The sequence below is a fragment of the Leguminivora glycinivorella genome, chromosome 1 (assembly GCF_023078275.1).
Source record: "Leguminivora glycinivorella isolate SPB_JAAS2020 chromosome 1, LegGlyc_1.1, whole genome shotgun sequence".
Classification (NCBI taxonomy): domain Eukaryota; kingdom Metazoa; phylum Arthropoda; class Insecta; order Lepidoptera; family Tortricidae; genus Leguminivora; species Leguminivora glycinivorella.
This window is the reverse complement of record NC_062971.1, coordinates 21,430,248-21,458,150: the sequence shown is the minus strand read 5'-3', so window position 1 is coordinate 21,458,150 and position 27,903 is coordinate 21,430,248. Positions and strand designations below refer to the sequence as shown.

The 27,903-nt window shown below is 38.7% G+C and overlaps 1 protein-coding gene across 1 annotated transcript in view; it reads left to right on the top strand.

Moving 5' to 3' along the window:
• Positions 1-27,903, top strand: part of LOC125225932 (cadherin-23) — a 70,015-nt gene that overhangs the window by 25,873 nt on the left and 16,239 nt on the right. The window contains 10 exon segments of the mRNA XM_048129768.1: positions 13,346-13,675; positions 14,367-14,518; positions 14,635-14,853; positions 16,293-16,584; positions 17,000-17,172; positions 17,628-17,825; positions 21,443-21,636; positions 21,744-21,944; positions 22,245-22,522; positions 27,009-27,166. Coding sequence (XP_047985725.1) covers positions 13,519-13,675; positions 14,367-14,518; positions 14,635-14,853; positions 16,293-16,584; positions 17,000-17,172; positions 17,628-17,825; positions 21,443-21,636; positions 21,744-21,944; positions 22,245-22,522; positions 27,009-27,166 — 2,022 coding nt within the window. The 5' untranslated portion in view covers positions 13,346-13,518.

Here is a 27,903-nt window from a genome sequence, read left to right as displayed (position 1 = left end):
AGTCTAACTCGAACTGTTCACGGTTTAATAATGGTAGGCGTATCTCCATTATTAAGGTCTTTCGAGTCACTTTTACGTGGATATGGAGCAACCCGTACAGGTCTTCAGCGTTGTCAACTGGAATGGTGAGGTCATCCTGTATATGCCCCGATATCAGTTCTAACTGTTGTTGGAGTTGCATCGGGGTAGTAAATGCACGTTTAATCGACCATGGTATATGTCAGTGACGGTGTCAACTAGGGTATCTTGAATTCTTCTTAAATTTGAGATGATGACATCCGCCGCTACCATAGACGAAAGTAGCGAGAACGAGTTCAGTAAACGTAAACTCGTGGATTGTGCTTGATTCACATCTTCGATTAGATTATGGACGGTTTTTGCAATTGAGTCAAATTGATTTTTCATGATAATCTCGTTGCGTTTGAGAATATTGTCGTGAGCTTCAAGTATGGATGTCTGGTTTTTGTACAAGTTGAAAATGTGATCTTCTCGCTTCGTAATTGTGTCAATATCCTTTTCATATTTTTCTGCAAATCGATCATCAAGTACGCCAAATAAGGTATTAGCTAAATAGCCGACTCCATTGGCTAGACCTCTTCGTTGGCGGTTTGTGTTAGGGTGACTTGTCAGCAAATCGTTGTAGTGACGCAGTTCATTTAACTCGTGTTCGAATTGTGCAATAATTGGAGCACATGTGTAGTCATTGTTGCATTTTGTTTTTATAAGTTGAATGTACTTTTCGATTGAACATATGCTATCCCAATATGTCGTCATGTTGTAAAATGCGACCATCTTCCACTCGTCCTGTATGATCCTTATGTCTGCAATTTTGTCAAAATAAAGCGAGTTGTTGGTTTGTATCTTGTCAATATGGAGTGTCTGGGCGGTAGCCGGTAGCACACATGTCATTAATAACAGTAACATCGATGTTATAAAACATTGTTTATTGCCTTGTGCTCGTTTATGCGTTTTTGGTGGGTCGGAGTCAGATTTCATGTCAGGATCTATGGGACTGGTTTGTTCTGACTTTTGAATAGGCAACGGAGCTATTTTGACCACGGGTCTTTGGATTTCTCTTCCTTTTGTTTTTAGCGTAACAACACGGACGTATCCGTCCTTGTCGTGATGTACGTCTGTCACACGACCCATGGCCCACTTCGCGGGTGGTAAAAAGTCTTCCTTGATGAGCACGATGTCAGTTATATCTTTGTCAAACTCTTGCCGCTGTACTACTTTTGCCATAATATTGTATGCATTTTCAATTTCCTTAGTTGTCAAGTAGTTCGTGTATATAGGTTTGTTTTGCAAAACGCCTAGGGAGTCATGTTCGCCCGACGTAGCCGGCTGCGCATACGTCACGCGATGTCGTAGGTTTGTTATGAAACGTGATACGTAACATATGATTCGTACTATGCGGGACAGTGAGCTGTGTTTTTCCAATAAATCTTCAATAGTTGAAGATGTTGCCAGGACTAGACAGGTCTTCTTTTGTTGTTTGGCCTCACATTGGGGTAATGCAATTTTGTCAACATTGTCAGGAATTTCCCTTTTTATGAAGTGAGGCCCTTCCCACCATAGAGCATGTGTTGTCAACTGAGTAGTAGAGATGCCTCGCGTCGCACAGTCTGCGGCGTTATTCTGCGAGCTTACATGTCTCCAGCATGTGTAGGGCATAATGTCAAGGATTTCGGTTACCCGATTGGCTACAAATGTCTTCCAGCGCGATGGGTTTCCTTTTAACCATCCCAATGTGACAAGTGAGTCACACCACCCGTAAATAGGTATGGATGCATTTGGCAGTGTTTTAAGGATCTTTGCCATTAGTTTAGATAATAGGAGAGCTCCCGAAAGTTCCAGTTTAGGCAATGTCAGTGGCTTCTTGTTCGGTGCAAGTTTCGCTTTCGAAGCAATGATTCGTGTCGTAATTTCTCCTCTGTCATTGATGGATTTAAGATAGATAACACATGCGTAGACCTTTTCCGAAGCGTCGCAAAAGCCATGGACTGCAAGCGCCTGTGTGGTGTCTCCGATCCATCGGGGTATTGTCAGTTTGTCAATGTTGAGTAAGTCATCACGAATTCTGGACCATTCTTGCTGATTATCTTGTGGCACTTCTTGATCCCAGTCAGTCCCGGTGAGCCAAACCTTTTGGAATAATAGTTTAGCTCTGATGGTTACGGGTGAAAGCCATCCGAGAGGGTCAAATATTCGGGATATTTCGGATAGCAATATCCGTTTTGTGCATTTATCAGAGTTCGATTGTTTATGTTTGTAATGAAACGTAAAGGTGTCGGTAAGCGAACTCCATTGTAATCCGAGCGCCTTTGTTGATTTCATGTCATTTGTAATGTCAATTGCAGATTGATTTATTTTGTCAGGTGATAAGTTAGATAATAGTTGAGGTGTGTTGCTGGCCCATTTTCTTAGGTTCATGCCAGCACCACGGAGCATGTCAATGAGCTGTTGCTGCGTTTCTCGCGCTTCGTCAATATTATTGCATCCACTTAGTAGGTCATCAACGTAGAAATCCGTCTGCATGACCTTGGAGGCTAAGGGATATTTGTCAGCGTCATCGATGGCTAGTTGAGCCATAGTTCTTAGTGCGAGGAACGGGGCGGCTTTCATGCCGTAAGTCAGGGTGCAGAGTTTGTATTCCTTTAGAAGATCTTGAGGATGATTTCTCCACAGTATCTTTTGCAGGTGTTGTTGATCTTCCTGGATAAGTATGCACCGATACATCTTTTCACAGTCTGCAGTGTAGACGATTTTGTATGTTCTCCACCTCAGTAGGAGATCTTGAATATCTTGTTGCAGTTTGGGCCCACATTCCATCAGATCATTTAAGCTGTATCCTGAGGCTGTGGGGGATGAAGCATTGAATACCACACGCAATTTGGTAGTGGTAGAGTCCATCTTATGCACCCCATGATGAGCGAGATAGCATGAGGGCTCCTGCCGAGTCGTACACTCTTCCATGTGGCCCAATTCCAGGTATTCTTCCATGAACTTTTTGTAGCTTTCTCGCAATTTGGGGTTTCTTGTCAAACGTTGTTCTAGATGATGAAATTGGGCGAGAGCCTTTGATTTTGATTGACCCAATTTAGCTTCAAAATTGTCTTGCATGGGCAGCCTAACTTCATATTTTCCATTAGGCAACTGTCTTGTAGTTTGTGAGTATAGTTGTTCACAATATTGTTCCTGTTCAGTTGCAGTGCTGTCCTGGCCGCTGAGTTCTTCCAGCTCCCAGTAGTTGGCGATTGCTCGCAGGTCATTAATTATGACGTTGCAGTTACGTAATTGCAGAGAGGTAGCGTTTACACCGCCGGAAATGATCCAACCCAAAAGAGTCTGTTGGGCAATGGGCTGCTGGTCCGATCCTCTGACGAGACCTCCCATTATAATTCTAGAATAGACCCTTACATCAAGCAAAATGTCAATCGGTTTCGAAATATTGTAGTCTGGGTCAGCCAGTTGTAAATGTTGAATATGCTCATCGTTTTGTTTCTCAAATGAGTTGCTAGGCAGGTTATTGATAAGCTTCGGCAAAATTAACGCATTGGTATGGAAGGCGAAGTCATCATGAATTGATTTGCAGTCGAGTCTGACCTTCCCTTTAACCTTTCTTGTACTTTTTCCAATTCCTGTAACGGATGCGTTTAATTGTTGGCGGGGTATTCCTAGCCGGTGCATAGCATCTTGACTGATCAGTGAAATCTGTGAGCCTTGGTCTAAAAGGCACCGAAGGGTCACATACCCGTTGTCATTCGTTCGTACACGTATTTGTACAGTTGTCAACAAAGTTTCGCCATCGTCGTCCGCAACGTGATTACTTGACGATTCCCGGTTATATTGCTGACGCTGTTGTTGCTTAGCGGCGGCGGGCGGCGACCGCGATATTTGTCCGGCGTGTTCATTTATCGCGTCATGTAGTAAAGTATTATGCCTTTCATGGCAAATTTTGCATGTTTTTGTAGAATTGCATACATTGCGCTCATGTACAAAGAGACAGTTTTTGCACATTCCGTGTTTCGAAACTGTTTTCAATTTTTCGTCCGGTGACATCAATTCAAACTTCTTGAATTGGTATAATGGATGGTTTATATTGCATACTACGCAAATTGCATTACTATTGAAGTTGAATGAACTTGGTTTACCGGACGATGTTCGTTTGTAGGCCGGGGAAAATGTATCCTTGGGCTTGAATGTCACTTGTTTATTAGATGACCATGATGATGATCCTGCAGATTCTCGATCTTTCCTGTTCATAGGTTCCAGTGCGAGGAACTTCGTTTCCAAGAAAGCGGTGAATTCATCTAAAGTCGGCAGCTCTCGCGGCGCTTTACGAGACTCCTTGTAGTCAGCTAGTGTCAATGGGTCCAACTTTTTAGCCAGAAGGTGAACAAGAAGTGGGTCCCAAATAGTTGTGTCTATGCCAAGGTTGTGTATGGCATGTACACATTCCATAGTAGTGTCATGCAGCTTTTTAATGTCATGAGAAGTTTGCTTGTGCAGTGTAGGTTGGTTTAGAAATATCTCTATCTGCCGGGTGAAGAGTAACTGATTATTGTTGTAGCGATGATACAGCAAGTCCCATGCAGTGAGATAGTTGTCAGCAGTCACACTGAGATGCTGAATGAGCCGTAGTGCCTCGCCTTTCAGCTTCCCCTTTAAATGTTGCATTTTTTGTGCTTTAGATAGCACAGGGTTGTCATGGATTGCAGTCTTATACAAATCTATAAATGTAGGCCATTGAGAGTAGTCACCGTAGAAGTTAGGTATCTCCATTTGCGGCGTTGACTTGTGTAGATGAGTTGCAGCAGAAATTTTCTGGTTTAGCGCCCTCTTTGTCAGTCGATACTTCTTTTCATACACAGAGTATCTTTCTTCGTAATCCTTATCCGATCCCTGGAGCAAGTTGTCAATTTTCAGATGCAAAGTGTCAATAGTGTCCCATCGAGTCTGAAGGTTACGAAGTTCATCCTCCATTTCCCATTTCTCAGATATCTTGTCAATGTCAATGTAGTTCAAAATCCTTTGAAAAGCTCTGAAGTTAGTTTTCTGCTCACTAAAAAGCTCGTTAAGTTTGCTAGTTTGCTGCTGCTGTTGAGTATCTGTGGCCTTAATAGGAGTCGATGGCTCCCCGAAACGGTAATTTGAAAGCATCGTACGAATGTTGTCAGTACGAACCTGCATTTGCTGGTACACATTATCCACAAAATACTCCCCAGTCTGGTCAGGTGTGTCACGAAGCTTCAAGTTATTCTTCTCAAATTCTTCCCATAACGTGTCTACGGCGCCAATTCTCGTCCGTAGGTATTCTTCGGTTTTCCTGAAGTCAGAGTCTTTCTTGAAGTTCGTTTCCACTCGCTGAATAGCATCGATGATCTCCCTCTGACGTTGCAATATACGATCGTAATCATCCATGGCTCTTCAAGCAGGTATGATTTGTCAAATGTCAAAATGTCATAAAGTACCTTAAATAGTACTATAAATGTCAATGTCAATAATGCAAATGTCAATAGCAATAAAATGCCCAATGTCATAAAGTACCTTAAATAGTACTATAAATGTCAATGTCAATAATGCAAGTGTCAATAGCAATAAAATGCCCAATGTCATAAAGTACCTTAAATAGTACTATAAATGTCAATGTCAATAATGCAAGTGTCAATAGCAATAAAATGCCGAATGCAAAATGTCAAATTCAATAGCTTGTCACGGTTCCTTAGTAGGTATTCTTGAAATCCATTGTGCGATACCACGTCCTCTCAACTAAGTTGGTGAGACCCGCTTGTGGGAGGCCAACCGAGTTGAAACGATAACCACACTAAACTTTCTCTGAACACCATCACTAAGCTCGAAGGACCAACATGTACGCGCCAGTTGACGGTACTGTCAGAATCCCAGGAACCCATAAATAACTCACATACGTTTGTTGTTAACCATAGTCTTTAATGCACTGATTTTGGTACTTAATGCAATTACACGTGTTGAATAAATAATCTAGGTCGCGCGAGTGCGCATATTTGCGTAAAGACATTGCTACAGTATATGCTATACCTACGCTGTACGATAGCTAGATCGTACAGTCATTTACATGACAAAATTTAAATTATTTTTTTATTTTACAATGTCCCCACGCAAGGGTGTCACAAGTGTTTTCTAATAAGTAACGTTTTGTATCATCATGAGATAATGATATTTTATTAATTTTTTGAGTGAATATTACATGTTTTATAGATTTAAATCTTAGCATTTGAGCACGTTGCACATTTTTATTAAATAAACATGTTTTGAAATTATTTAGAGTAAATTTCTTTGTAACACATACATTGACTCCTTTAGCTTTTGATAAAACACCATATTTACCTTTTTTGTCATCATTCTCATCATACTTTTCAACATCTAAGGCATACATTTTAGATTTTAGACCAACGAACTCTTTTAAAATTCTACCATTATTTTCATCTTTGAAAAATCCTAATCGCTTTTTATTTATAAGTGGGAAATTATATTTATTGATAGGAGGATAGTCAGATGTATCAAAATAGAAATTAAGATCTTGTTTTATATCTGCATAAAAATTTTTAGTGAAAATTTGATAAATTAAACTATCTGTATCTGTATAAAGAAGTTTGAGTTTGTTAGGATATTTGATTTTCATGTAGTTGTAGTGAAAGTCATACATTAAAGTTTTTGATATATCTAATACACAAAACCCCAAATAAATCGGTTTATTATAAAAGACTTTAGTTTTTTTCAATTGAACAGCTACTAAATTCTCTGAGAATATGGATAGACTGTGGAACTCAGGTCTAGCTATCAAAGACTGAACCCCTTGCGATTTCCCTCGATTTTCCCAGTGATTTAATAATTTGACGTTTACACGTTTTGCAACATTTTCCATAGTCTTACCGAACACTGAATTGTTCATTAGTTTAAAAAAATCTTTTTCAAAATCAGATGATGCCAGCGATCTCATGTGGGTATTTAAATCTATGTAACTTTTTAACCACATAGACTGCTGAAATTTAAGAATGCGATGTATTTTACTTAATACCAAACCATTCTTCAAACACTGTTTTAGATTTCGATAATGAATTACATAATTAGTTTTTCTATTTAAATTAGGAATCAGTTTTTTTTCTTTACAATTACCCAAACAAACGTTTTCAGGACAGAATGGTAAATCTGAATGTGAGTCATGAATTTCGTTAGGGTATTCGAGGTCAACTTCTAATATGAAACCATGATCAGCGTCATCGGCTATATTGAAGTCTGTATCTACATGAACCCATTCAAATTTACCTGTAGGGAGACATTGAGACATAGCCCATCCGTAAAGGTTGTTTGCATCAAAATACATAAGATAGGACGATGGTATGTTTGAATCAAAATCATCCATAAATTTATTATTAGCTTTCGCATATCTGTTACTACATTGCGATATGCCACCTCGAATATTTTTTGCAATGAATGATATTTTATCTATATCAGTTAGGAGTTCTAATTTTATTTTTGTAGTAAATAACATTGCATCCCAACTTAATCCTGGAGCAGTATAATAATGAGCGGGATCTAAACCATAGGTCTTAAGACAAAGGTTTCTAAAATTTTCAAATACGTCAGCCAGTAACAAAACATCTGTTTTTAGGTATAAATCGGAATAATCGCCCATATTTTTGCAACGAAAGTGGGACCAAACATCTTTTGCATGATTATAATCATCTTCTGAGATGTGACTATCAGTCAAAGAACTAAAAAAATTGTCTTTAGAGGGAAGATCAGTTAACTTTAAAGAATCGTATGATGTCATGTATTCATACGGATACACACCCTTTCGTAATAAGCGTTTAAAATCGTCCTCACAAGTGAAATTCAATTTTAATTCATGAAATTGTTTAGGAAACAAGTTTTTTGCTAGTTTATCAAGACTGCTGGGCATAAATTTAAGTGAATCTACAAACCTCAATTTGATTGTGCGATTATTTATTTGTAACTTCTTAGAAAATGAAATGTATTTTTCTTTGTTCTGTGGAATCAATTCAATGTCCCCTTCCACCAAACCAAGTCCATGTACTATGAAATGACTATCATAGTTACTCAAATTATGAAAAAATACAGGTATAAATTGAGGTGCTTTGTATTTTTCAGAACAAAATGTATGTGCTACGCCTTCGTAAAGACCAGTATGGAAATTGTAGGAAATGATAGAATCACTATTTAAATTTCTATCACAAATGTAACATGTCCTACTCTGAGCAATATGTTTATTATTTTCAGTGGATAAAGGCAATGGAGTTTTTCCGAAAGTATTCCTCTTACAAATGCTTTTTAAATCTTTTTCTATGTACTTCATAAATACCTGGGTGCAATCTTTACCTTTGTATGTTCTATACACAGACAATTTATCATTATAAGAACACTTAATATAATATCCAAAACTATATACCTCATGTTTTTGAATATTTGTAGTAGAAGATGTTGTAGGGTTATTTGACTGTGTTGCTATTGGGTTTAAAAAGGCTTCAAAATCAGCATAAACAACAAAAGGCACCCTTAATTTACGTTCGTAATTATCGAAGGTAACTTCATTGGTGGGAACGTTTTCATTGAACCAGTTTTTCTTTTTATCTTGTTCTGAAGGTAAATGTGTGCAAACATGGAAACAATCGTTTCTTTGATGTTTCATTAAATTTTCATGAGTTGTGAAGTTGGATAAGCATCCATCGCAAATATGAACAGCATGCTGTGTATTTGATAATTGCTTAGATACTAATCTAGATAAGTTTTTGATAAAGCAATAATGTCCGTTACTATTTTTGGATATATACAATAAGTTCAAATGGATATCTTTTCTACACTTTGTTAAATGCAATGGCCCTACTATATCATGTTTTTTATTTTGAGAATTGTATTCAATTCCAAAAACGTTTATGCTCATATTATTATAATTTTCAAATTTTGGAATATCCCCCAATTTTATTGGAAAAGTTAAATCTCTAAAATTCAATTTATTTTTATGAACAATATACGATTTAGTACAGTTTGAACGATGGTTTGTTGGGGGGTATAATCCTGACAATACTGCCCATCTAAAACATTCTTGATCACTATTTTTTACATTAATAACTGCTTTTTTATTTTGAATATCTCGTGGTAACTCAATATAAGAAGAACCGCGCAACGGATTAAATTTGTTAACATTAACATCTAGATAGTTAAATTTTACTAAACCCCACCCACTGTCTTTTCTTTCAAAGTTAGATAATTTTGTTAATATATCCTTAACCACGGACTCGAAAATTTCATCCTTGTCGCTACTAGTATCAATAATATTGTTACATAGTTGGAAATCAAAAGTATTATTGATTTGTTTGCTCTCTTGTGTAAAATCGGCATTTAGAATAAAGTTAACTTTCAATGCAAAATGATTACCAAGGGAACGATCCAATAATGCAAAGATTTTATCTCTATTCTTTTGTAAAATAGTTTCAGGTGTAAAAGGTTGGTAAACTTTTTCATTAAGTAGTATTCTATAAGTGGCCACCCTATTCTTAAACGCATTCTCAATTAATTGAACATCAATCCATTCTAAGTCAGATCTTATAACATTATTTTTATGAAGATTACTGTTTAAATGATTTTTAAAATATCTTTTAGACACTAACTTTTTACATACAGAACATTCAATTTCAGCATTATTATTTGTACTTACAATGACAGAAGGGGTTGGTTTAGATGACGTTGATGATGTAGGCTCAACAGCTAGGCGACTTTTCTTAACAGATACTTCTTCTTCTTCTGTCTCTAAAACTGTAGCCGACCTTTTCAATCCACCTCCTATTTGAGAAGATCTAAAACAACGAAAACATATACATTTATAAATACTCTGATGCGAGATATAATTAAAAATATTTAAATGTTACTTCATTTATACTAACTCAAATCTTTTCGACACTGCTGACAATAGGCTTGCATCATTAAAACACCGTCAATTACATCTTCAGATACAGTTTTCTTCTTGGAATCGTTGATATAATGACCACTACATGGTGTAAAGTATGGTTTAATATCAAAATCTTCCACTAATGTAGAAGGTAACTTATTTTCTGTGTACCAGAGCCTTATACTGTTATGGAAACATTTTAAAATAAATTCTTTACTTAATTGTGCAATCTTGTCACGAGGTAAAGTGGGACCAATATGATAGTAAGTAAAAACCATTTTGGAAATGAACGTCACAAATAAGTATTACAATTATTGAAGCACGGTGGTAAAACACTGAATGATAACAATCTCAGATACCCCGTTTATATATGTGGGCTCTCCCACCTTACCATCAACGTAACAATAAGATCAAGTATCGCCTCGTTAAAAAACTATCCTATTGTTCAGCAGGTAATGGAATAATCGCTACAAGTAGAAACAAGATCCGGTCATAACAAGTTAAAACTCAACATGAAGCAGGTATTCGTTAAATGGTTTGAACATGCAGGAACATGAATATTTTAAGTGAAAATAACTTACGTCTCTCCGTGACATTGGCTCACAAGTCGGGCGGCTTCATATAACTCTTCATCTAGTTCGATTACTTCACAGAGTCTTATAAGTTCCGCATCATAAACATCACAGTTCAGAGAATCCATTGTCAAACGAGGCCGCCTCCCCACATTGAGTTTCTGCGTTAAGTAATTCAATAAAGAGTATACATTTTATAAAACAAAGAGGGTTATTACATATTAACAAATGTAGTGGACCGACTTAACACTTTTCGTCATTTTTAATGTGAAACAATGCAAAAGAATATCTTACAAGGAAATTTACTTAAATCATAAAAAGGAAAGATAAGAAATGTGAAACACTTTAACACTATCCTACTGCTATCGTTAAAAATTATATTTATCACTGTTTCTTATTATCTATAAAATATTTTACACATGTGTCCTTAGAAGCTAATTGTTTTGTAATATTATATACAATATTTCGCGTATTTTGTAATTCCAAGTCGTCTTCCAACGCAAAATACTTCAGTCTGACGTCCGCGTGCTTCCAGTGTTCCGTGGGTGGGATGTTTTTGATTGTTTGCATATCATATATCTCTATTTTAATTAAGTGAGATGAATACGCCCCATCATCTTGTCCAGATGATAAATTAGCCACGCCTTCTGGCGAACTTTTGCTTACATTCGAAGACCGTTTCAAGGTTTTACACTGCTTTTTAGGTCGTTCAAAGAAGCTGTCAATATTATTTCCAGGACGTTTCTTTGCGAGGGCTTGCTTAACTTTGAAACCAGCTGTACCTTCCTCATCGGTTGAATCACCCTGATTTTCCGGGTAGTAATAGTTCTTGAAAGTATTTTCAGAGAACTGAAACAATGAAAGACAATATTTTAAACACTATTAACAATTCTATTAATTAAATACAAAGAACACTAGACGAAACAATATTATAAAAAGGCAATATGGGTTACAGTAATTTAAAAAGAAAAACATACTCACGTCCATTGTTGGATCTGTCTATAAACACTTCACTTTTAAACGCACACTCCACTTCTCTATATACCACACTAGATACAAGGAGCTCTGGTACAGAAGGCTGCCTCTACAGGAATACTTATTCAGCCTCGATTCTCTTTGGCTTTTATACTCGTAATATGGTAGAGAGCAGGGGAACGTACCATAAATCTTGTTTCAACCAGTTCATCTTATACCTGAACGCAAACAATAAACTTTTTGTCATTTTACAATACAATAAACATCTATAATAAAGCAACTAAGTTGTTACAATAAAAAATTCAAGTCACAAGAATTACCGGTGCGTTAGTCTAAAACATGTTTACACCAGTTAATGCTTTGTTAAATATGAATACAAAGTATCATGCCTTGACATGTTCGTCGAAGGATCTCTTTACCTAAAACCCGAATTATTCAAATAAACGGAAACAATAAATATATATTATCTTTAAAAATGCACAAAAGACATTTTTATTCACATAGAATTAGCCTTAAACATGTTTTAACCGGTTCTCAGTTTCTCACGTCTTAACAAGTTTATTGAAAGTATGCATTCTCTTAAACAATACACAAGTCATAAAAAATAATAATAGACATAGGTAAGTAAATTATTCAAAGAAGGTACAATAAATAAAGCAATTAAGCAAAAACGCAACTTCACAAAATTACCGAGGTTTATTCAGATACAAAACATTGAAATATATGTAAAAAAAAAAAAAAGTTTGATAAGATGGGAAATTAACTTTTATTAAGACGTAATCAAAAATTGACTTATTAATCATATGTACAAATTTGGTAATACAACAAAGAGATGTATGATAGAAATAGGTATAAGATATCATAAATATTCGAGAAAAAGAAAGATACGCTAGATAGGATCGTTAAGTTTAGGTATTTGGATAAACTTAAATGTAACTCAGAAGTTCTTAAGTTAAAACGTAATTATAATACATTTCATAAATACCTACATTTATAGAAATAAAAATAAAAGTAGGTGAAACTCAGTTAGGTTTCATAAAGGTAAGTCTAGACTACTTAGGTTAACTAAGAGTAGGTTTTAATTAAATTTGGTTAGGTTACGAATGGAAAAGTTAGGTATTTTAATTAGGTTAGGTTAGGTTAGAATCGCAATCCATATGATCACAAAGTTATACTAAAAATTAATTATAAAATACCTATCAGTATGAGACACAAGGAAAAGGTGTGCATGACACTGCCAGGTAGCTGGGTAGGGTAACAATGGTCTAGCGCCGAGTCCAGATCGAACAATAGAAAGGGTCGGTAATCCTTTTGTGACCGTCGTGCACAAGGTGTATTGTGTAAAGAACGTATTCTGTAAATACTAGAAGGAGGCTTCTGAGAGCGTCGAGACCCAGCGCAATGAATCTAAATGGGGGGCTATTAGTTTTTTTTTTTTTTTTTTTTTTTTTTTTTTTTTTTTTTTTTTTTTTTTTTTTTTTTTTTTTTTTTTTTAGGTTTAGCAAGACCATGGATGGGCGGTGGTGGGGTCCTGGGAGCAGGCCCCAGACCCGGGCTGGTAACGGGGGTATCCTACTACTGCGATTAAATTTAAACCAAATGTAAATTTTGAATGCCACTCAACTTAAGGCTGGCTCATCTGGCTGCTATTGCTGTCTAGTGGAGTGGAAGTCAAAATGTCAAGGTAACCGGGGGTTAGAAAAAATCAATTGGAGCTTTATATATCCCGAAAATAATTACCTACCCTGGTAATATAGGAAAGAAAATGCTGCAAAGAATATCAGAAAAAATACTTTCAAATGTACTGTACACACCTACTAGAACTAACCAAAGATTGTGTCTTTCGCAGGTAAACATCGGCACGTAAAGCAGATTAAATCGTCCGACGGCGTGAGGTGACAACACTTTCTATCGCGGTCACGCGTCTTCCCACGGTACGCCGAGGAAAACAATTAAAAAATGCACCTAATTAATATAAGAATAAGGATCCAAGCAGTCAGATGATCGTCGAAAAACTCGATAATGCGGGATTACTCAAACCGAGTCAGGTTAAAATGCATTGTTGCGGTTTGGCTGTCACTAGTCCTTGGAGTCTCAGCCAACCGACCTCCGAGGTTTCTTATAGAGGGCCAGTCGGAAATTGTGGTCAGGCTCAAGGAAGGCGCTGATACTCCTGTAGGTAAGTGTCAACGGAATTTTTGAAGTAAACTTTTATTTAATAAGTAATTGAGTATCTACCTAATTAAATGAAAATGTAATTATGTAGTTTAGGTTTTAATTTCAAACACTTAGGTAGTTCGCATTACCAACTAGTCAAACTTTTCCCTTATTGTGCATACCACATTTGCAAAGTTTTGCTATTGCAAACTTTTGATTGCTTTCAAGTTTCAATGTAGTTTACTGTTACGGATAGACACCCGGATATTGCATACGTAGGGGCAATGTACAACGGTGTTACCAGGACAACAGCGGCCTAACAGAGGGAAACCCTGCACCCTCGCGGATTATCGAGCGATAGTTATTAGTCATCAAGCATGAAACCATAGTGTTGATCCTGCCTTTTAACGCGTTGCTGACTTAGGGACCTATTTAAGTAGCTTATGAGAAGCTACTTGTATATTTTAACATCGATAGGTACTCAATCTGTTCCCACTGACAAGTAGGGTAGAATATAAATTCTGCATATATTGTTAATTAATAATTATTCAAACAAACCTCTTAGGTTTGTCAGGTTGGTTCGTCTGTGTCCTAAACCGTTTACTTTGCATTATTTGCTAAACATTTTTACTATATTGAAATCTATAATCTGATGGTGGTGGTGGTGGTATTCACTACAACATTTGTATTAACCGTTATTACTCTAATTACAGGAAGTTTAATATACCGTCTCAGGGGCATCGACCCTGACGGAGATGAACTAAAATTTGGAATAAGAGATCAACTTGGTACTAATATTTTAAGAATAGAGGCCATTACAACCAACGAAGCTAATATTTATTTAATTAAGGAATTAGATAGAGAGGTTTGTATTATTTTAAATTTTCCACTTGTTTGACTTAGAGCTCGAACTTAGAACTCGATAAAACTTTACCAGATTTCTAAAAAAAACGAGAATATTTATCATGTTTTCCTTTTTAGATACGTGATGAATATTCATTTGTGTTAACGCTTACGGACGGCCATTTAGGGGAAGGAAACTTCATCACGCAAAGCTTCCTGCTATTAGTCGAGGACGTCAATGACAACGAACCCATATTTAAACCGTATCCCTCAGCAGTCACAGTCAAAGAAGATGCTTCTCCTGGCATACTCACCACAGTTGAAGCGACGGACCTCGATGAAGGAGCTTATGGACAAGTAAATATCTTAATATAGTAAGCTCGTAACCGAACATAAACCTCGTCGCGCCACTATAGGAAGCGTTAACTTTACGTTACTATACGTTTACGAAGCGTAAACGATTGTAACGATAGGTAACGTATTATAGGTATCCAGTGTACGGGGTTGTGGACTAAACATTTAAACAAAGACAACTAACAGGGAGACCCGAACCTGGCCCCTGTACACACATGGCCAACGGTTCCACCAACCCCCTTGGCCAAGCGTGTAGAGGGCTACTTGGCCGTAAGTTGGCAGTTGGCGCTTGCGCTTGCCGGCCAACCGATTGGTGTCGGTTTTTTGTCCACACATCAAAGGATCTTGGCGCCAATGGCCAACTGCGTTTACACGTTGGCGCTTCATTCAGTTGGTCGTCAGCCGTCAGAGAGGACGGTAGTGAAATATTTACGAAAATAATAAGTTTATCTATGTCAATAATAGTGTAGATTTTAGGAAATAAAATAACCTTGCAAATGTTTAATGTATTTCCTAAAAAAGATAAATGTTCTTATCATAATATTTCAAATAATTTAATTTTACTACGGGGTTATTATTTTTTAATCAAATTTTTCTGTCAACGTCTATGATCTAGAATTTCCTAGCCTTTTCCATTCCACGTCCATATTTCATGAAGAGCCAATGCCAAGTGATTGGTTCGCCAATGTGTAAACAGCGGCTCTTATCTTGGCCAAGGGGGTTCACAAAGGGCTGGTGGAACCGTTGGCCATATGTGTACAGCGGCCATAACAGTCAGCTTCGCTCGCGTTAGAACGAGACAAAAAGTAGCCTATGTCACACCCCATCCCTTCAACTATCTCCCGTTAAAAAATCACGTCAATTCGTCACTCCGTTTTGCCGTGAAAGACGGACAAACAAACAGACACACACACTTTCCCATTTATAATATTAGTATGGATTGACAACTAAGTACCTACTAAACAATCAACGGAACTGAGAAACAAATAATTTACATAAATGTCATAAATTCTTAAAAAAACTACGTTTCGAATCACCCAGAAACAATCTCTATCGTCTACGACACCCAGGGTTATTGAGCTTCCTAAATGCTGATTCAGCCAGAGACTGTCTCAGAGCAAACATAGATAAAATCATACTGTCCTTTTCTTACGCTTATTTCAGAACCCAAAGGAAGAAGATCTATATATGTACTCAGTTTATTTTTAATTTTATTTTAGACTTATATCTCGTGCTTAATTAACCTTGTATCTACTTATCACAATAAAAAAAAATGTCTGTAAGTTGTCAAAGTCACGTTGACAGTATCTCCGTCAGTTGGTTGGTTGTTTACGTTCAAAGAGTTTAATTCTGTGTTTACGTTAGATAGATTTGTTTTCGTTAATGTTTCACTTTTAAGCTTGAAATTTATATAGTTCAGCAACGGAACGGGTACATTTCAGGTGCTATACCATTTGCAAGAATTAGACGGCGACGTTGACAACTTCGCGATCCAAACTGTGAATGGCAAAGGTGTTATCCGTTTGACCAAGCAACTGGACTACGAGCGCAAGTCGCTATACCAACTGCGGGTGCTGGCCGTAGACCGGGCCAACCAGGGCCGGGTGAACACGGGCACGGCCGCGATACTAGTGAAGGTGCAGGACGTGGAAGATCAGCCGCCGGAGTTTGTGGTGGTCAGCCCTGTGACTAGGATTAGCGAAGATGCTGATGTCGGGACGTCGGTTTTACAAGGTTTGCAGGAATACTTACTGTTTTAAATTTAGAATTAAAAGCGTGTTATCTACAGTTTGTTGCACTTTAAAATCAGTAGACCATGATTTGATCAGAAAAAACAGTTTTATTTATTGTTGTGTGTTTTAAATGTGTAGCTTTTACTTAAAACTTTATTTTGTCTGTAATCAAAAACTAGTTACATAAAGTTCATAAATGTTTGCTGTTTAACTATGTTGTTGCAGTAAAACATTATCATTCTTTATTCACGTGTGACTTACAGCTTCTTCATCAAAGTCAAAGTCATTACATATTTCTATTATTTCTAAGTATTGTTCATGGCCAAGCTCCTCAACCAGGCCAGCTCTTAGACATTCTGAAAAATTCATTTATTTTAAAAGCAACTACATTGAACAATAAGTGCTTTTTTTTGCAGTGCATGCCATTGATGGTGACAGAGGCATCAACAACCGTATCTCATACAGCATCATATCAGGCGGCGAGGAACACTTTGATATTGACAGCAGCTCGGGCATTGTCTACACAGTCAGCCAGCTTGACAGAGAAGACCCAAGGAACAGCAATGGAGCTTACATCCTGGAGATATTGGTACAGTATTATGATTTTCTTCTGGTGTATCAAACGCTTTCCAATTATTGTTTTCGACAATTTTTTAAATTATATTCTCAGGATGAATGTATTGGTTTCTGACACTATAATGTATAATTTGGGCATTTTCGTGAACCTTTTTTTTTTCCAAGATAGGTAAATTTAATGTTTTTCCTACTCAGAATCATATACATTATGTACATAAGCTTTACAGTTATACATTAATTCACACCTATATTCCAGAAAGCAGTAAACTGAGCACATCAAACTGCTCAAATGAATGTTCTGCGAAATTGAGATATTATTACGAGCTGTTCCACATGCGTTAAAATCACACATTAATCATGAAACAGAATCCTTAATACCTACTTAAAAATGAATTGACAAGAACATGATTCTATTATGTGCTCTGTGAAAAATTAATTATGATTCCTTCACATTTTCATTCCAACCAGGCTACAGAAGAATCTCGCATGGTATCGCCCATGCCGAGCGCGACCACCGAGGTCACGGTCATCGTGACTGACGTAAACGACGAAACGCCGCGGTTCCGCAGCGACAAGTACGTGGGCGAGGTGCTGGAGAACGCGCAACAGAACACTCCCATCACCTTCCTGCAGGATGCGGTGCCTGAAGTCTTCGATTATGATCAGGTAGTTACAGTTACTATGTCCATTTAACAAGAAACAGGCTACAGAAGAATCTCGCATGGTATCGCCCATGCCGAGCGCGACCACCGAGGTCACGGTCATCGTGACCGACGTGAACGACGAGACGCGGCGGTTCCGCAGCGACAAGTACGTGGGCGAGGTGCTGGAGAACGCGCAACAGAACACGCCCATCACCTTCCTGCAGGATGCGGTGCCTGAAGTCTTCGATTATGATCAGGTAGTTACAGTTACTATGTCCATTTAACAAGAAACAGGCTACAGAAGAATCTCGCATGGTATCGCCCATGCCGAGCGCGACCACCGAGGTCACGGTCATCGTGACTGACGTGAACGACGAAACGCCGCGGTTCCGCAGCGACAAGTACGTGGGCGAGGTGCTGGAGAACGCGCAACAGAACACGCCCATCACCTTCCTGCAGGATGCGGTGCCTGAAGTCTTCGATTATGATCAGGTAGTTACAGTTACTATGTCCATTTAACAAGAAACAGGCTACAGAAGAATCTCGCATGGTATCGCCCATGCCGAGCGCGACCACCGAGGTCACGGTCATCGTGACCGACGTGAACGACGAGACGCCGCGGTTCCGCAGCGACAAGTACGTGGGCGAGGTGCTGGAGAACGCGCAACAGAACACGCCCATCACCTTCCTGCAGGATGCGGTGCCTGAAGTCTTCGATTATGATCAGGTAGTTACAGTTACTATGTCCATTTAACAAGAAACAGGCTACAGAAGAATCTCGCATGGTATCGCCCATGCCGAGCGCGACCACCGAGGTCACGGTCATCGTGACTGACGTGAACGACGAAACGCCGCGGTTCCGCAGCGACAAGTACGTGGGCGAGGTGCTGGAGAACGCGCAACAGAACACGCCCATCACCTTCCTGCAGGATGCGGTGCCTGAAGTCTTCGATTATGATCAGGTAGTTACAGTTACTATGTCCATTTAACAAGAAACAGGCTACAGAAGAATCTCGCATGGTATCGCCCATGCCGAGCGCGACCACCGAGGTCACGGTCATCGTGACCGACGTGAACGACGAGACGCCGCGGTTCCGCAGCGACAAGTACGTGGGCGAGGTGCTGGAGAACGCGCAACAGAACACGCCCATCACCTTCCTGCAGGATGCGGTGCCTGAAGTCTTCGATTATGATCAGGTAGTTACAGTTACTATGTCCATTTAACAAGAAACAGGCTACAGAAGAATCTCGCATGGTATCGCCCATGCCGAGCGCGACCACCGAGGTCACGGTCATCGTGACCGACGTGAACGACGAGACGCCGCGGTTCCGCAGCGACAAGTACGTGGGCGAGGTGCTGCATGGAGAACGCGCAACAGAACACTCCCATCACCTTCCTGCAGGACGCGGTGCCTAAAGTCTTCGATTATGATCAGGTAGTTAGAGTTACTATGTACTTTTAACAAGAAACAGGCTACAGAAGAATCTCGCATGGTTCCTCCCATGCCGAGCGCGACCACCGAGGTCACGGTCATAGTCACCGACGTGAACGACGAGACGCCGCGGTTCCGCAGCGGGACGCGGTGCCTGAAGTCTTCGATTATGATCAGGTAGTTACTATGTACATTTAACAAGAAACAGGTTATAGAAGAATCTCGCATGGTATCGCCTATGCCGAGTGCGACTACCGAGGTCACGGTCATCGTGACCGACGTGAACGACGAGACACCGCGGTTCCGCAGCGACAAGTACGTGGGCGAGGTGCTGCATGGAGAACGCGCAACAGAACACTCCCATCACCTTCCTGCAGGACGCGGTGCCTAAAGTCTTCGATTATGATCAGGTAGTTAGAGTTACTATGTACTTTTAACAAGAAACAGGCTACAGAAGAATCTCGCATGGTTCCTCCCATGCCGAGCGCGACCACCGAGGTCACGGTCATAGTCACCGACGTGAACGACGAGACGCCGCGGTTCCGCAGCGGGACGCGGTGCCTGAAGTCTTCGATTATGATCAGGTAGTTACTATGTACATTTAACAAGAAACAGGTTATAGAAGAATCTCGCATGGTATCGCCTATGCCGAGTGCGACTACCGAGGTCACGGTCATCGTGACCGACGTGAACGACGAGACGCCGCGGTTCCGCAGCGACAAGTACGTGGGCGAGGTGCTGCATGGAGAACGCGCAACAGAACACTCCCATCACCTTCCTGCAGGACGCGGTGCCTAAAGTCTTCGATTATGATCAGGTAGTTAGAGTTACTATGTAATTTTAACAAGAAACAGGCTACAGAAGAATCTCGCATGGTTCCTCCCATGCCGAGCGCGACCACCGAGGTCACGGTCATAGTCACCGACGTGAACGACGAGACGCCGCGGTTCCGCAGCGGGACGCGGTGCCTGAAGTCTTCGATTATGATCAGGTAGTTATTGAGTGTTTCTTTTTTTGTGAAGTGTCCTAGAATTTCCACACATTTTTGTTACTTTCCTCTTTTGTTACCCCATACAAACAATATGAAAAATCGTAACATGATAGGAAAAAATCGCACGGCGCATTTTTTACCTATTAGCTAATGATTCAAATAAAACCGGCCAAGAGCGTGTCGGGCCACGCTCAGTGTAGGGTTCCGTAGTTTTCCGTATTTTTCTCAAAAACTACTGAACCTATTAAGTTCAAAACAATTTTCCTAGAAAGTCTTTATAAAGTTCTACTTTTGTGATTTTTTTCATATTTTTTAAACATATGGTTCAAAAGTTAGAGGGGGGGGACGCACTTTTTTTTCCTTTACGAGCGATTATTTCCGAAAATATTAGTATTATCAAAAAACGATCTTAGTAAACCCTTATTCATTTTCAAATACCTATCCAACAATATATCACATGTTGGGGTTGGAATGAAAAAAATATCAGCCCCCACTTTACATGTAGGGGGGGTACCCTAATAAAACATTTTTTTCCATTTTTTATTTTTGCACTTTGTTGGCGTGATTGATATACATATTGGTACCAAATTTCAGCTTTCTAGTGCTAACGGTTACTGAGATTATCCGCGGACGGACGGACGGACGGACGGACGGACGGACGGACGGACGGACGGACGGACGGACAGACAGACATGGCGAAACTATAAGGGTTCCTAGTTGACTACGGAACCCTAAAAAAATAGACATGTTCTACTAAGTACATACTTAAAGCCCTTTCGGGCGCGACAAACAGACGACGTGGACGTGCGTTAGCAGAACGCTCGGCCGAGCCACATCCACATAGCCACGCTATGACACTGCTCGCTCTGTGTGGACCTAGTTATTAAGGCCATTCAAGAACTTACATATGATTCTTGATACATCTTACATACGATATTTGGATGACCAATTGTATTCATTGTACTCTGTAGTACTAATCAAATAGTGCATGCAAGTTTGGACATTGTTTGCAAAATATACCTAACCTATCGTTATAGGCACCTACGAGTGCCGCAACAGGCTACGCAACTGTAAAAATGTAATTATTTTACTGTGCATGATATATTTGTTATAATACCCTAGTCCAATTTTTTCAGAATAAAATGTTTGTTTTGTAATGAAAGTTACAGTAATATATAGTTATTATAGAATATTTATATTCAACAATGTTTCCAGGGTAAAAATGGTACCTTCGAATTATTCCTACAAGGAGACAATGGCGTCTTCGACGTCACGCCGTTTAAAGGAATCAACGAAGCCTCCTTCCTGATTAGAGTCAATGACCCATCTTCCTTAGACTATGAGAAAGTTACTGTGATGAACTTCAGTCTCATAGCCAAAGAGATTGTTTCTAACAATCCTAAGATCAGGTACGTCATAATAAATCGTGTTCTACTCTCACATATTTTACCTATTTATTTCATTGTTGTACAGCAACATTATTATAAGGATAAATTTGTACCTATGTTTATTTCAGCGTGGTCCCCATAACGGTTCACATAAAGGATGAGAATGATAACTTCCCCGAATTCACCGAGTCTCTATACACGGTGTCTATCCCCGAGAACTGCGGCGCGGGTACTACCGTGGCGTGGGTCCGCGCGCTTGACCAGGACTCGGATAACTATGGCACCAGGGGCATTCGGTACACCGGGCTTGGAGGCAGCATAGCGAGTTTGTTAGTACCTACCAGTTATTGAATGCTTGATATTGACCATTTATTTGGACGCTCTATTAGTTTATACTTATTGGACAATTTGCAACTTGCGTTTATTATCTACAGATTTTGAGAGTGCATACTCGTATTACATTTTCCATACATGGAATCTAGAAAATACTTATTTGTAACATATCATTGCTGATCAACAATGCGTATTATATTCGCTTCCTAATATTTATATTCACTAAAGTGCATTCAGAAAATGAGTACTATTCGTTTCCTTCCTATAACGCAATTAAATACTTAAAACAATTTCAGACTAAGCCTCAATCCAATCTCCGGCGTAATAACCGTGAAGCAAGCCGGTGGTGACAGTTTCGACCGCGAGCTCGTCTCGAGACACTACCTCACCGTGGAAGCACGCGACGACCTCGGTAGAGGCAACCGCAACACCGCACAACTCATAGTCAACATAGAGGATGTTAACGACAATGCGCCTATGTTCCTGGCCAATAAATATGAGGCTAGATTGCTTGAGAATGAGAGACAGTTTGAAAACCCGTTGGTGCTGGAAGCTAGAGATATTGATTTGAATGGTAAGTCGTTGTCCTTATTTATCTCATCGTAAAAGCATGCGACGACCTCGGCAGAGGCAACCGCAACACCGCACAACTCATAGTCAACATAGAGGATGTTAACGACAATGCGCCTATGTTCCTGGCCAATAAATATGAGGCTAGATTGCTTGAGAATGAGAGACAGTTTGAAAACCCGTTGGTGCTGGAAGCTAGAGATATTGATTTGAATGGTAAGTCGTTGTCCTTATTTATCTCATCGTGAAAGCATGCGACGACCTCGGCAGAGGCAACCGCAACACCGCACAACTCATAGTCAACATAGAGGATGTTAACGACAATGCGCCTATGTTCCTGGCCAATAAATATGAGGCTAGATTGCTTGAGAATGAGAGACAGTTTGAAAACCCAATGGTGCTGGAAGCTAGAGATATTGATTTGAATGGTAAGTCGTTGTCCTTATTTATCTCATCGTAAAAGCATGCGACGACCTCGGCAGAGGCAACCGTAACACCGCACAACTCATAGTCAACATAGAGGATGTTAACGACAATGCGCCTATGTTCCTGGCCAATAAATATGAGGCTAGATTGCTTGAGAATGAGAGACAGTTTGAAAACCCGTTGGTGCTGGAAGCTAGAGATATTGATTTGAATGGTAAGTTGTGTTTATACTTAACTCATCGTAGAAGCATTCCACAAGCAAGGGCGACACTGCGCAAGTCATCGTCAACAGAGAGGATGTCAATGACAAGGCGTCTTATGTTCCTGTCCAATAAATAAGGCCAGGCTGCTTGAGAAAGAGCAAAAGTTTGAAAACCCTTTGGTAAAATATTGTGTATACTTATTGCAAACATTGTATGGATTAGAATATCACTAAACCTTCGAGTCCCACTAGCCCCAGCGATATCATATGATGCCAGTGTTATAGAAGAAAAGTTTCTGAGGTTCAAATGCTTGGGACTCACGATTTAACAATGACAAGCTCTTTAAAATTCAGTTAATTAAGTGAAGGTTAAATCTCTATTATAATCAGGCAAATGAACGAGAGAATGTGATTATTGTCACTTGTAGCGTAATTGTGTCTTTTTGTAATGGTTTTCTCTGATTTTATCTCTAAATTCAATGCCACTGTGACACACTTTAAATCTGACATTGGATTCGGTAATGATTTTGTATGTGACGCTCTGCCGGAAAAGATGATGCCAGCGTCACTTATGCGCTTATGACCTCTTTTTAGGGTTCCGTACCTCAAAAGGAAAAAACGGAACCCTTATAGGATCACTTTGTTGTCCGTCTGTCCGTCCGTCCGTCCGTCTGTCAAGACCCTTTTTCTCAGGAACGCGTGGAGGTATGAAGCTGAAATTTATATCAATTATCAATTTATATCAATTACTGAAATTTATATCAATTATCAATTTATATCAATTACTCAGGTCTACTGTCCCTTGAAGCTGTGAAAAAATCAAACTTCTAAGCCAACGCAATCAAAAGATACAGCCGTTTATGCCGCAAATTTTCGACACTTGCAAGGGAATCAAAACCTACAGGGTGCTTCCCGTGAACTCAGAATCTTGAAATTTGGTACGAAGCAACGTCTTATAGCATAGATAAAGGAAAAATTACGAAAACCATAAATTTTTAGTTACATCACATAATATATATTTTTTTAATAATTTTAACCAAGTATTAAATTGAAATTCATACCAAATACTCAGGTCTATAATACCTTTAAGCTGTAACAAAATCAAACTTCTATGTCAACGCAATCAAAAGAAACAGCAATTTAAGCTGCATATTTTGAAACTCGCAAGTACTCGCAAGGGAATCAAAACCTAAAGGGTACTTCCAGTCGACCTAGAATCTTGAAATTTGGCATGAAGCAACGTTTTATAGCACACATAAAGGAAAAATTCCGAAAACCTTAGGTTTGTACGGAACCCTCGGTGCGCGAGTCCGACTCGCACTTGGCCGGTTTTTTTCTTAGTTTGATAGTGCTTTAATGGACGCTTATTAGCCTTAGTGCTGCCGCTTCCGGCAAACTAACAGATGTTGATTGTTGAAGTTATAACAATAGAACATTACCTTCTCAAAATGCATACCCCAATTAAATATGGGTTAGATTATAACAGGTTCATATGAGCCTTTATTTTGTTCGCGTGGCATCGTTATTAAATGTAGGGTGGGATATTATTATCATTATCACTATAAGGTACAGCGGGGCAAATGTAACTGGTCCATTTTTTCCATGTTTTACAAATTTTGCATTATTAGAGTGTCTACCGGTTATATATGGTTGGTGCCCTCCACAATATATAGTGTTCAGTGGATACGTGTAGAAGTCAACATCATAGTGTAATAATGGAAAAAAAATGGATTAGATACAATGGCCCCCCAGTTGGTGTGTGTGTGGATTGAGTGAGCACCTTCCGAAAATAAAAAAAAATATGCTGATCATTTAGTAAAAGTTCTAAAACAATTGTAAAACGAATCTCTGAATTTGTAAAAAGATAAATCAAAAGATACAGCCATTAACATGTGCTCACTCAGTTCTCACAAACTACCAACGAAAACAGTGAATATATTCATTTAACATATAATATTTATATACTAACATTTAGTAAAAAATAGGCCAACCTACCTCTATAAATATTAGATCACCTAGTGACGTATTAAATTTTTTACAAATAGTTTCTTATGCTCACTCAATCCACACACTTTTGAAAAGCCGAATTTTGATGAAAAACATAAGATTTAGACCGCTATTATGTGTGTATAGTTTAGTAAAAGTGAAATGGGAATTTGTAAAATACAAAACGAACCACTAACGTGTCAGGTTTTTTTATAATAAATTTTTGTAAGTGCTCACTCAGTCCACACGTTTTGAGAAAGTTAAAAATGTAAATATCTTACGATTTGTAGCATCTAAGACACTCGAAAGTACTTCAACATTTAGTAAAAATTTTTACTAAATATCCACCATCTAATATTTTATATTCGTTGTCTGGTTTTAAAGATATTCAGACATAACTTTTCTCATACAAATGTATCAAGTAGGGTGACCACACTATGTCGGCTCCTGATTTTCCCCACCTTCCCATTGTCATATTGAGATTGGGGAGTTTCGTTCAATTTTGATAATAGTTCACCGGATTTGTAAGTGGGAGCGAGAAAAGAATAACTATTTCTCGCTCCCACTTACAAATCCGGTACGCTCATCTGTTAGCGCGATTAGATTACCAGGTTCTGGTTTCTTACTAGTGAAGTATTATATTCTTTGTTTCTTACCAATTATCATTCATGTCCTTTTTAATGCATGCATGTCGATATGGTTATTATCCTGACGTCGATAAAAATTACACAATACACATCATCACTAGGCCAAGAACATAACCTAAAAACAGGTTGCAGATGGATAATTAATATGGTATTAGTTTAATATTATGAAAATTGAACGAACGAAACTCCCCAATCTCAATATGACTATGGGAAGGTGGGGAAAATCAGGAGCCGACATAGTGTAGTCACCCTACTTGATACATTTGTATGAGAAAAGTTATGTCTGAATATCTTTAAAACCAGACAACGAATATAAAATATTAGATGGTGGATATTTAGTAAAAATTTTTACTAAATGTTGAAGTACTTTCGAGTGTCTTAGGTGCTACAAATCGTAAGATATTTACATTTTTAACTTTCTCAAAACGTGTGGACTGAGTGAGCACTTACAAAAATTTATTATAAAAAAACCTGACACGTTAGTGGTTCGTTTTGTATTTTACAAATTCCCATTTCACTTTTACTAAACTATACACATATAATAGCGGTCTAAATCTTATGTTTTTCATCAAAATTCGGCTTTTCAAAAGTGTGTGGATTGAGTGAGCATAAGAAACTATTTGTAAAAAATTTAATACGTCACTAGGTGATCTAATATTTATAGAGGTAGGTTGGCCTATTTTTTACTAAATGTTAGTATATAAATATTATATGTTAAATGAATATATTCACTGTTTTCGTTGGTAGTTTGTGAGAACTGAGTGAGCACATGTTAATGGCTGTATCTTTTGATTTATCTTTTTACAAATTCAGAGATTCGTTTTACAATTGTTTTAGAACTTTTACTAAATGATCAGCATATTTTTTTTTATTTTCGGAAGGTGCTCACTCAATCCACACACACACCCCCAGTTGAGATTTGCCCCGCTGTACCTTAGTTCAACAAATAATCTGTTTTAAATACATAATTATGTAAATACGGCCACGGACATCAATCGTTGAGCAATTTAGAACTCACTTTATACTAGACACCTCTTGGCTTAACTGTTATTACCTACAATTACAAGTTCAGTTCGACGCCTAAATGGCTCAACAAATATAAGTCCCTGGATGTATCTAAGTAAGTAAGTATTATATCAGTCGTAAGCTCGTTTGTCAAACTATTCAGGAAATTCCATGATTTAATTTTGTGTTGGGAGGCTGGTGACAAATTAACTTTAATTCCGCAGGTACTAAGAACAGTCACATAGAGTACTCTATAGTGGGCGGCGAGTACAAGAACAATTTCACCATAGACCCGAACCTGGGCATCATCACGCCCGTGGACGGACTCGACTTCGAGCAGATTCCGGGGGACAACACTAACATACGACCGATACATCTCACTGTAAGGTTTTTATTATCCTTTTATCGTAGGCAGCAGTTTGATAAATAAGGCGGCGACATAAGCATGGTCGACGAAAATACTAAAGCTGAGTTTAGACGTGCAAGTTATTGCTGCAAGTTTTGAGACAGAAGTATATGCAAGAAAGAGATGCAGATATTTGCCACTCACTCTTACCTATAGTTGCGTCTCAGAACTTGCAGCAATAACTTTCTGGTCTAAACTCAGCTTAAGATGTTAAAAGGTTAAATATTCTAATTATTTTTTGCAAACCATGTTTGTTAACGCCCGATGCAAAAACGACGGCATGTTATAAGTTTGACGTGTCTGTCTGTATATGGCGTCGTATCGTATCGTAGCTCCCGAACGGATGAACCGATTTAGATATAGTTTTTTTTTTGTTTGAGAGTTAGAGCCCATTTAGACGATACGAGTACTCGCATACGAGTTTCATTACATTGCGGTATTTGATGGCTGTGTAAAATTGTATGTAACCTCAAATCCCGCAATGTAACTAAAATCGCATGCGAGTTCGCACGCCGTCTAAATCAGGCCTTAAGGCCCATTTAGACGGTACGAGAACTCGCATACGAGTTTTATTGCATTGCGGTATTTGAAGGCTGTGCAAAATTATATGTACCCTCAACAGCCCGTAATGTATTTAAAATCGCATGCGAGTTGGCACGCCGTCTAAATCAGGCCTTAGTCGGGAGTGTTCTTAGCCACGTCTCATGAAAATC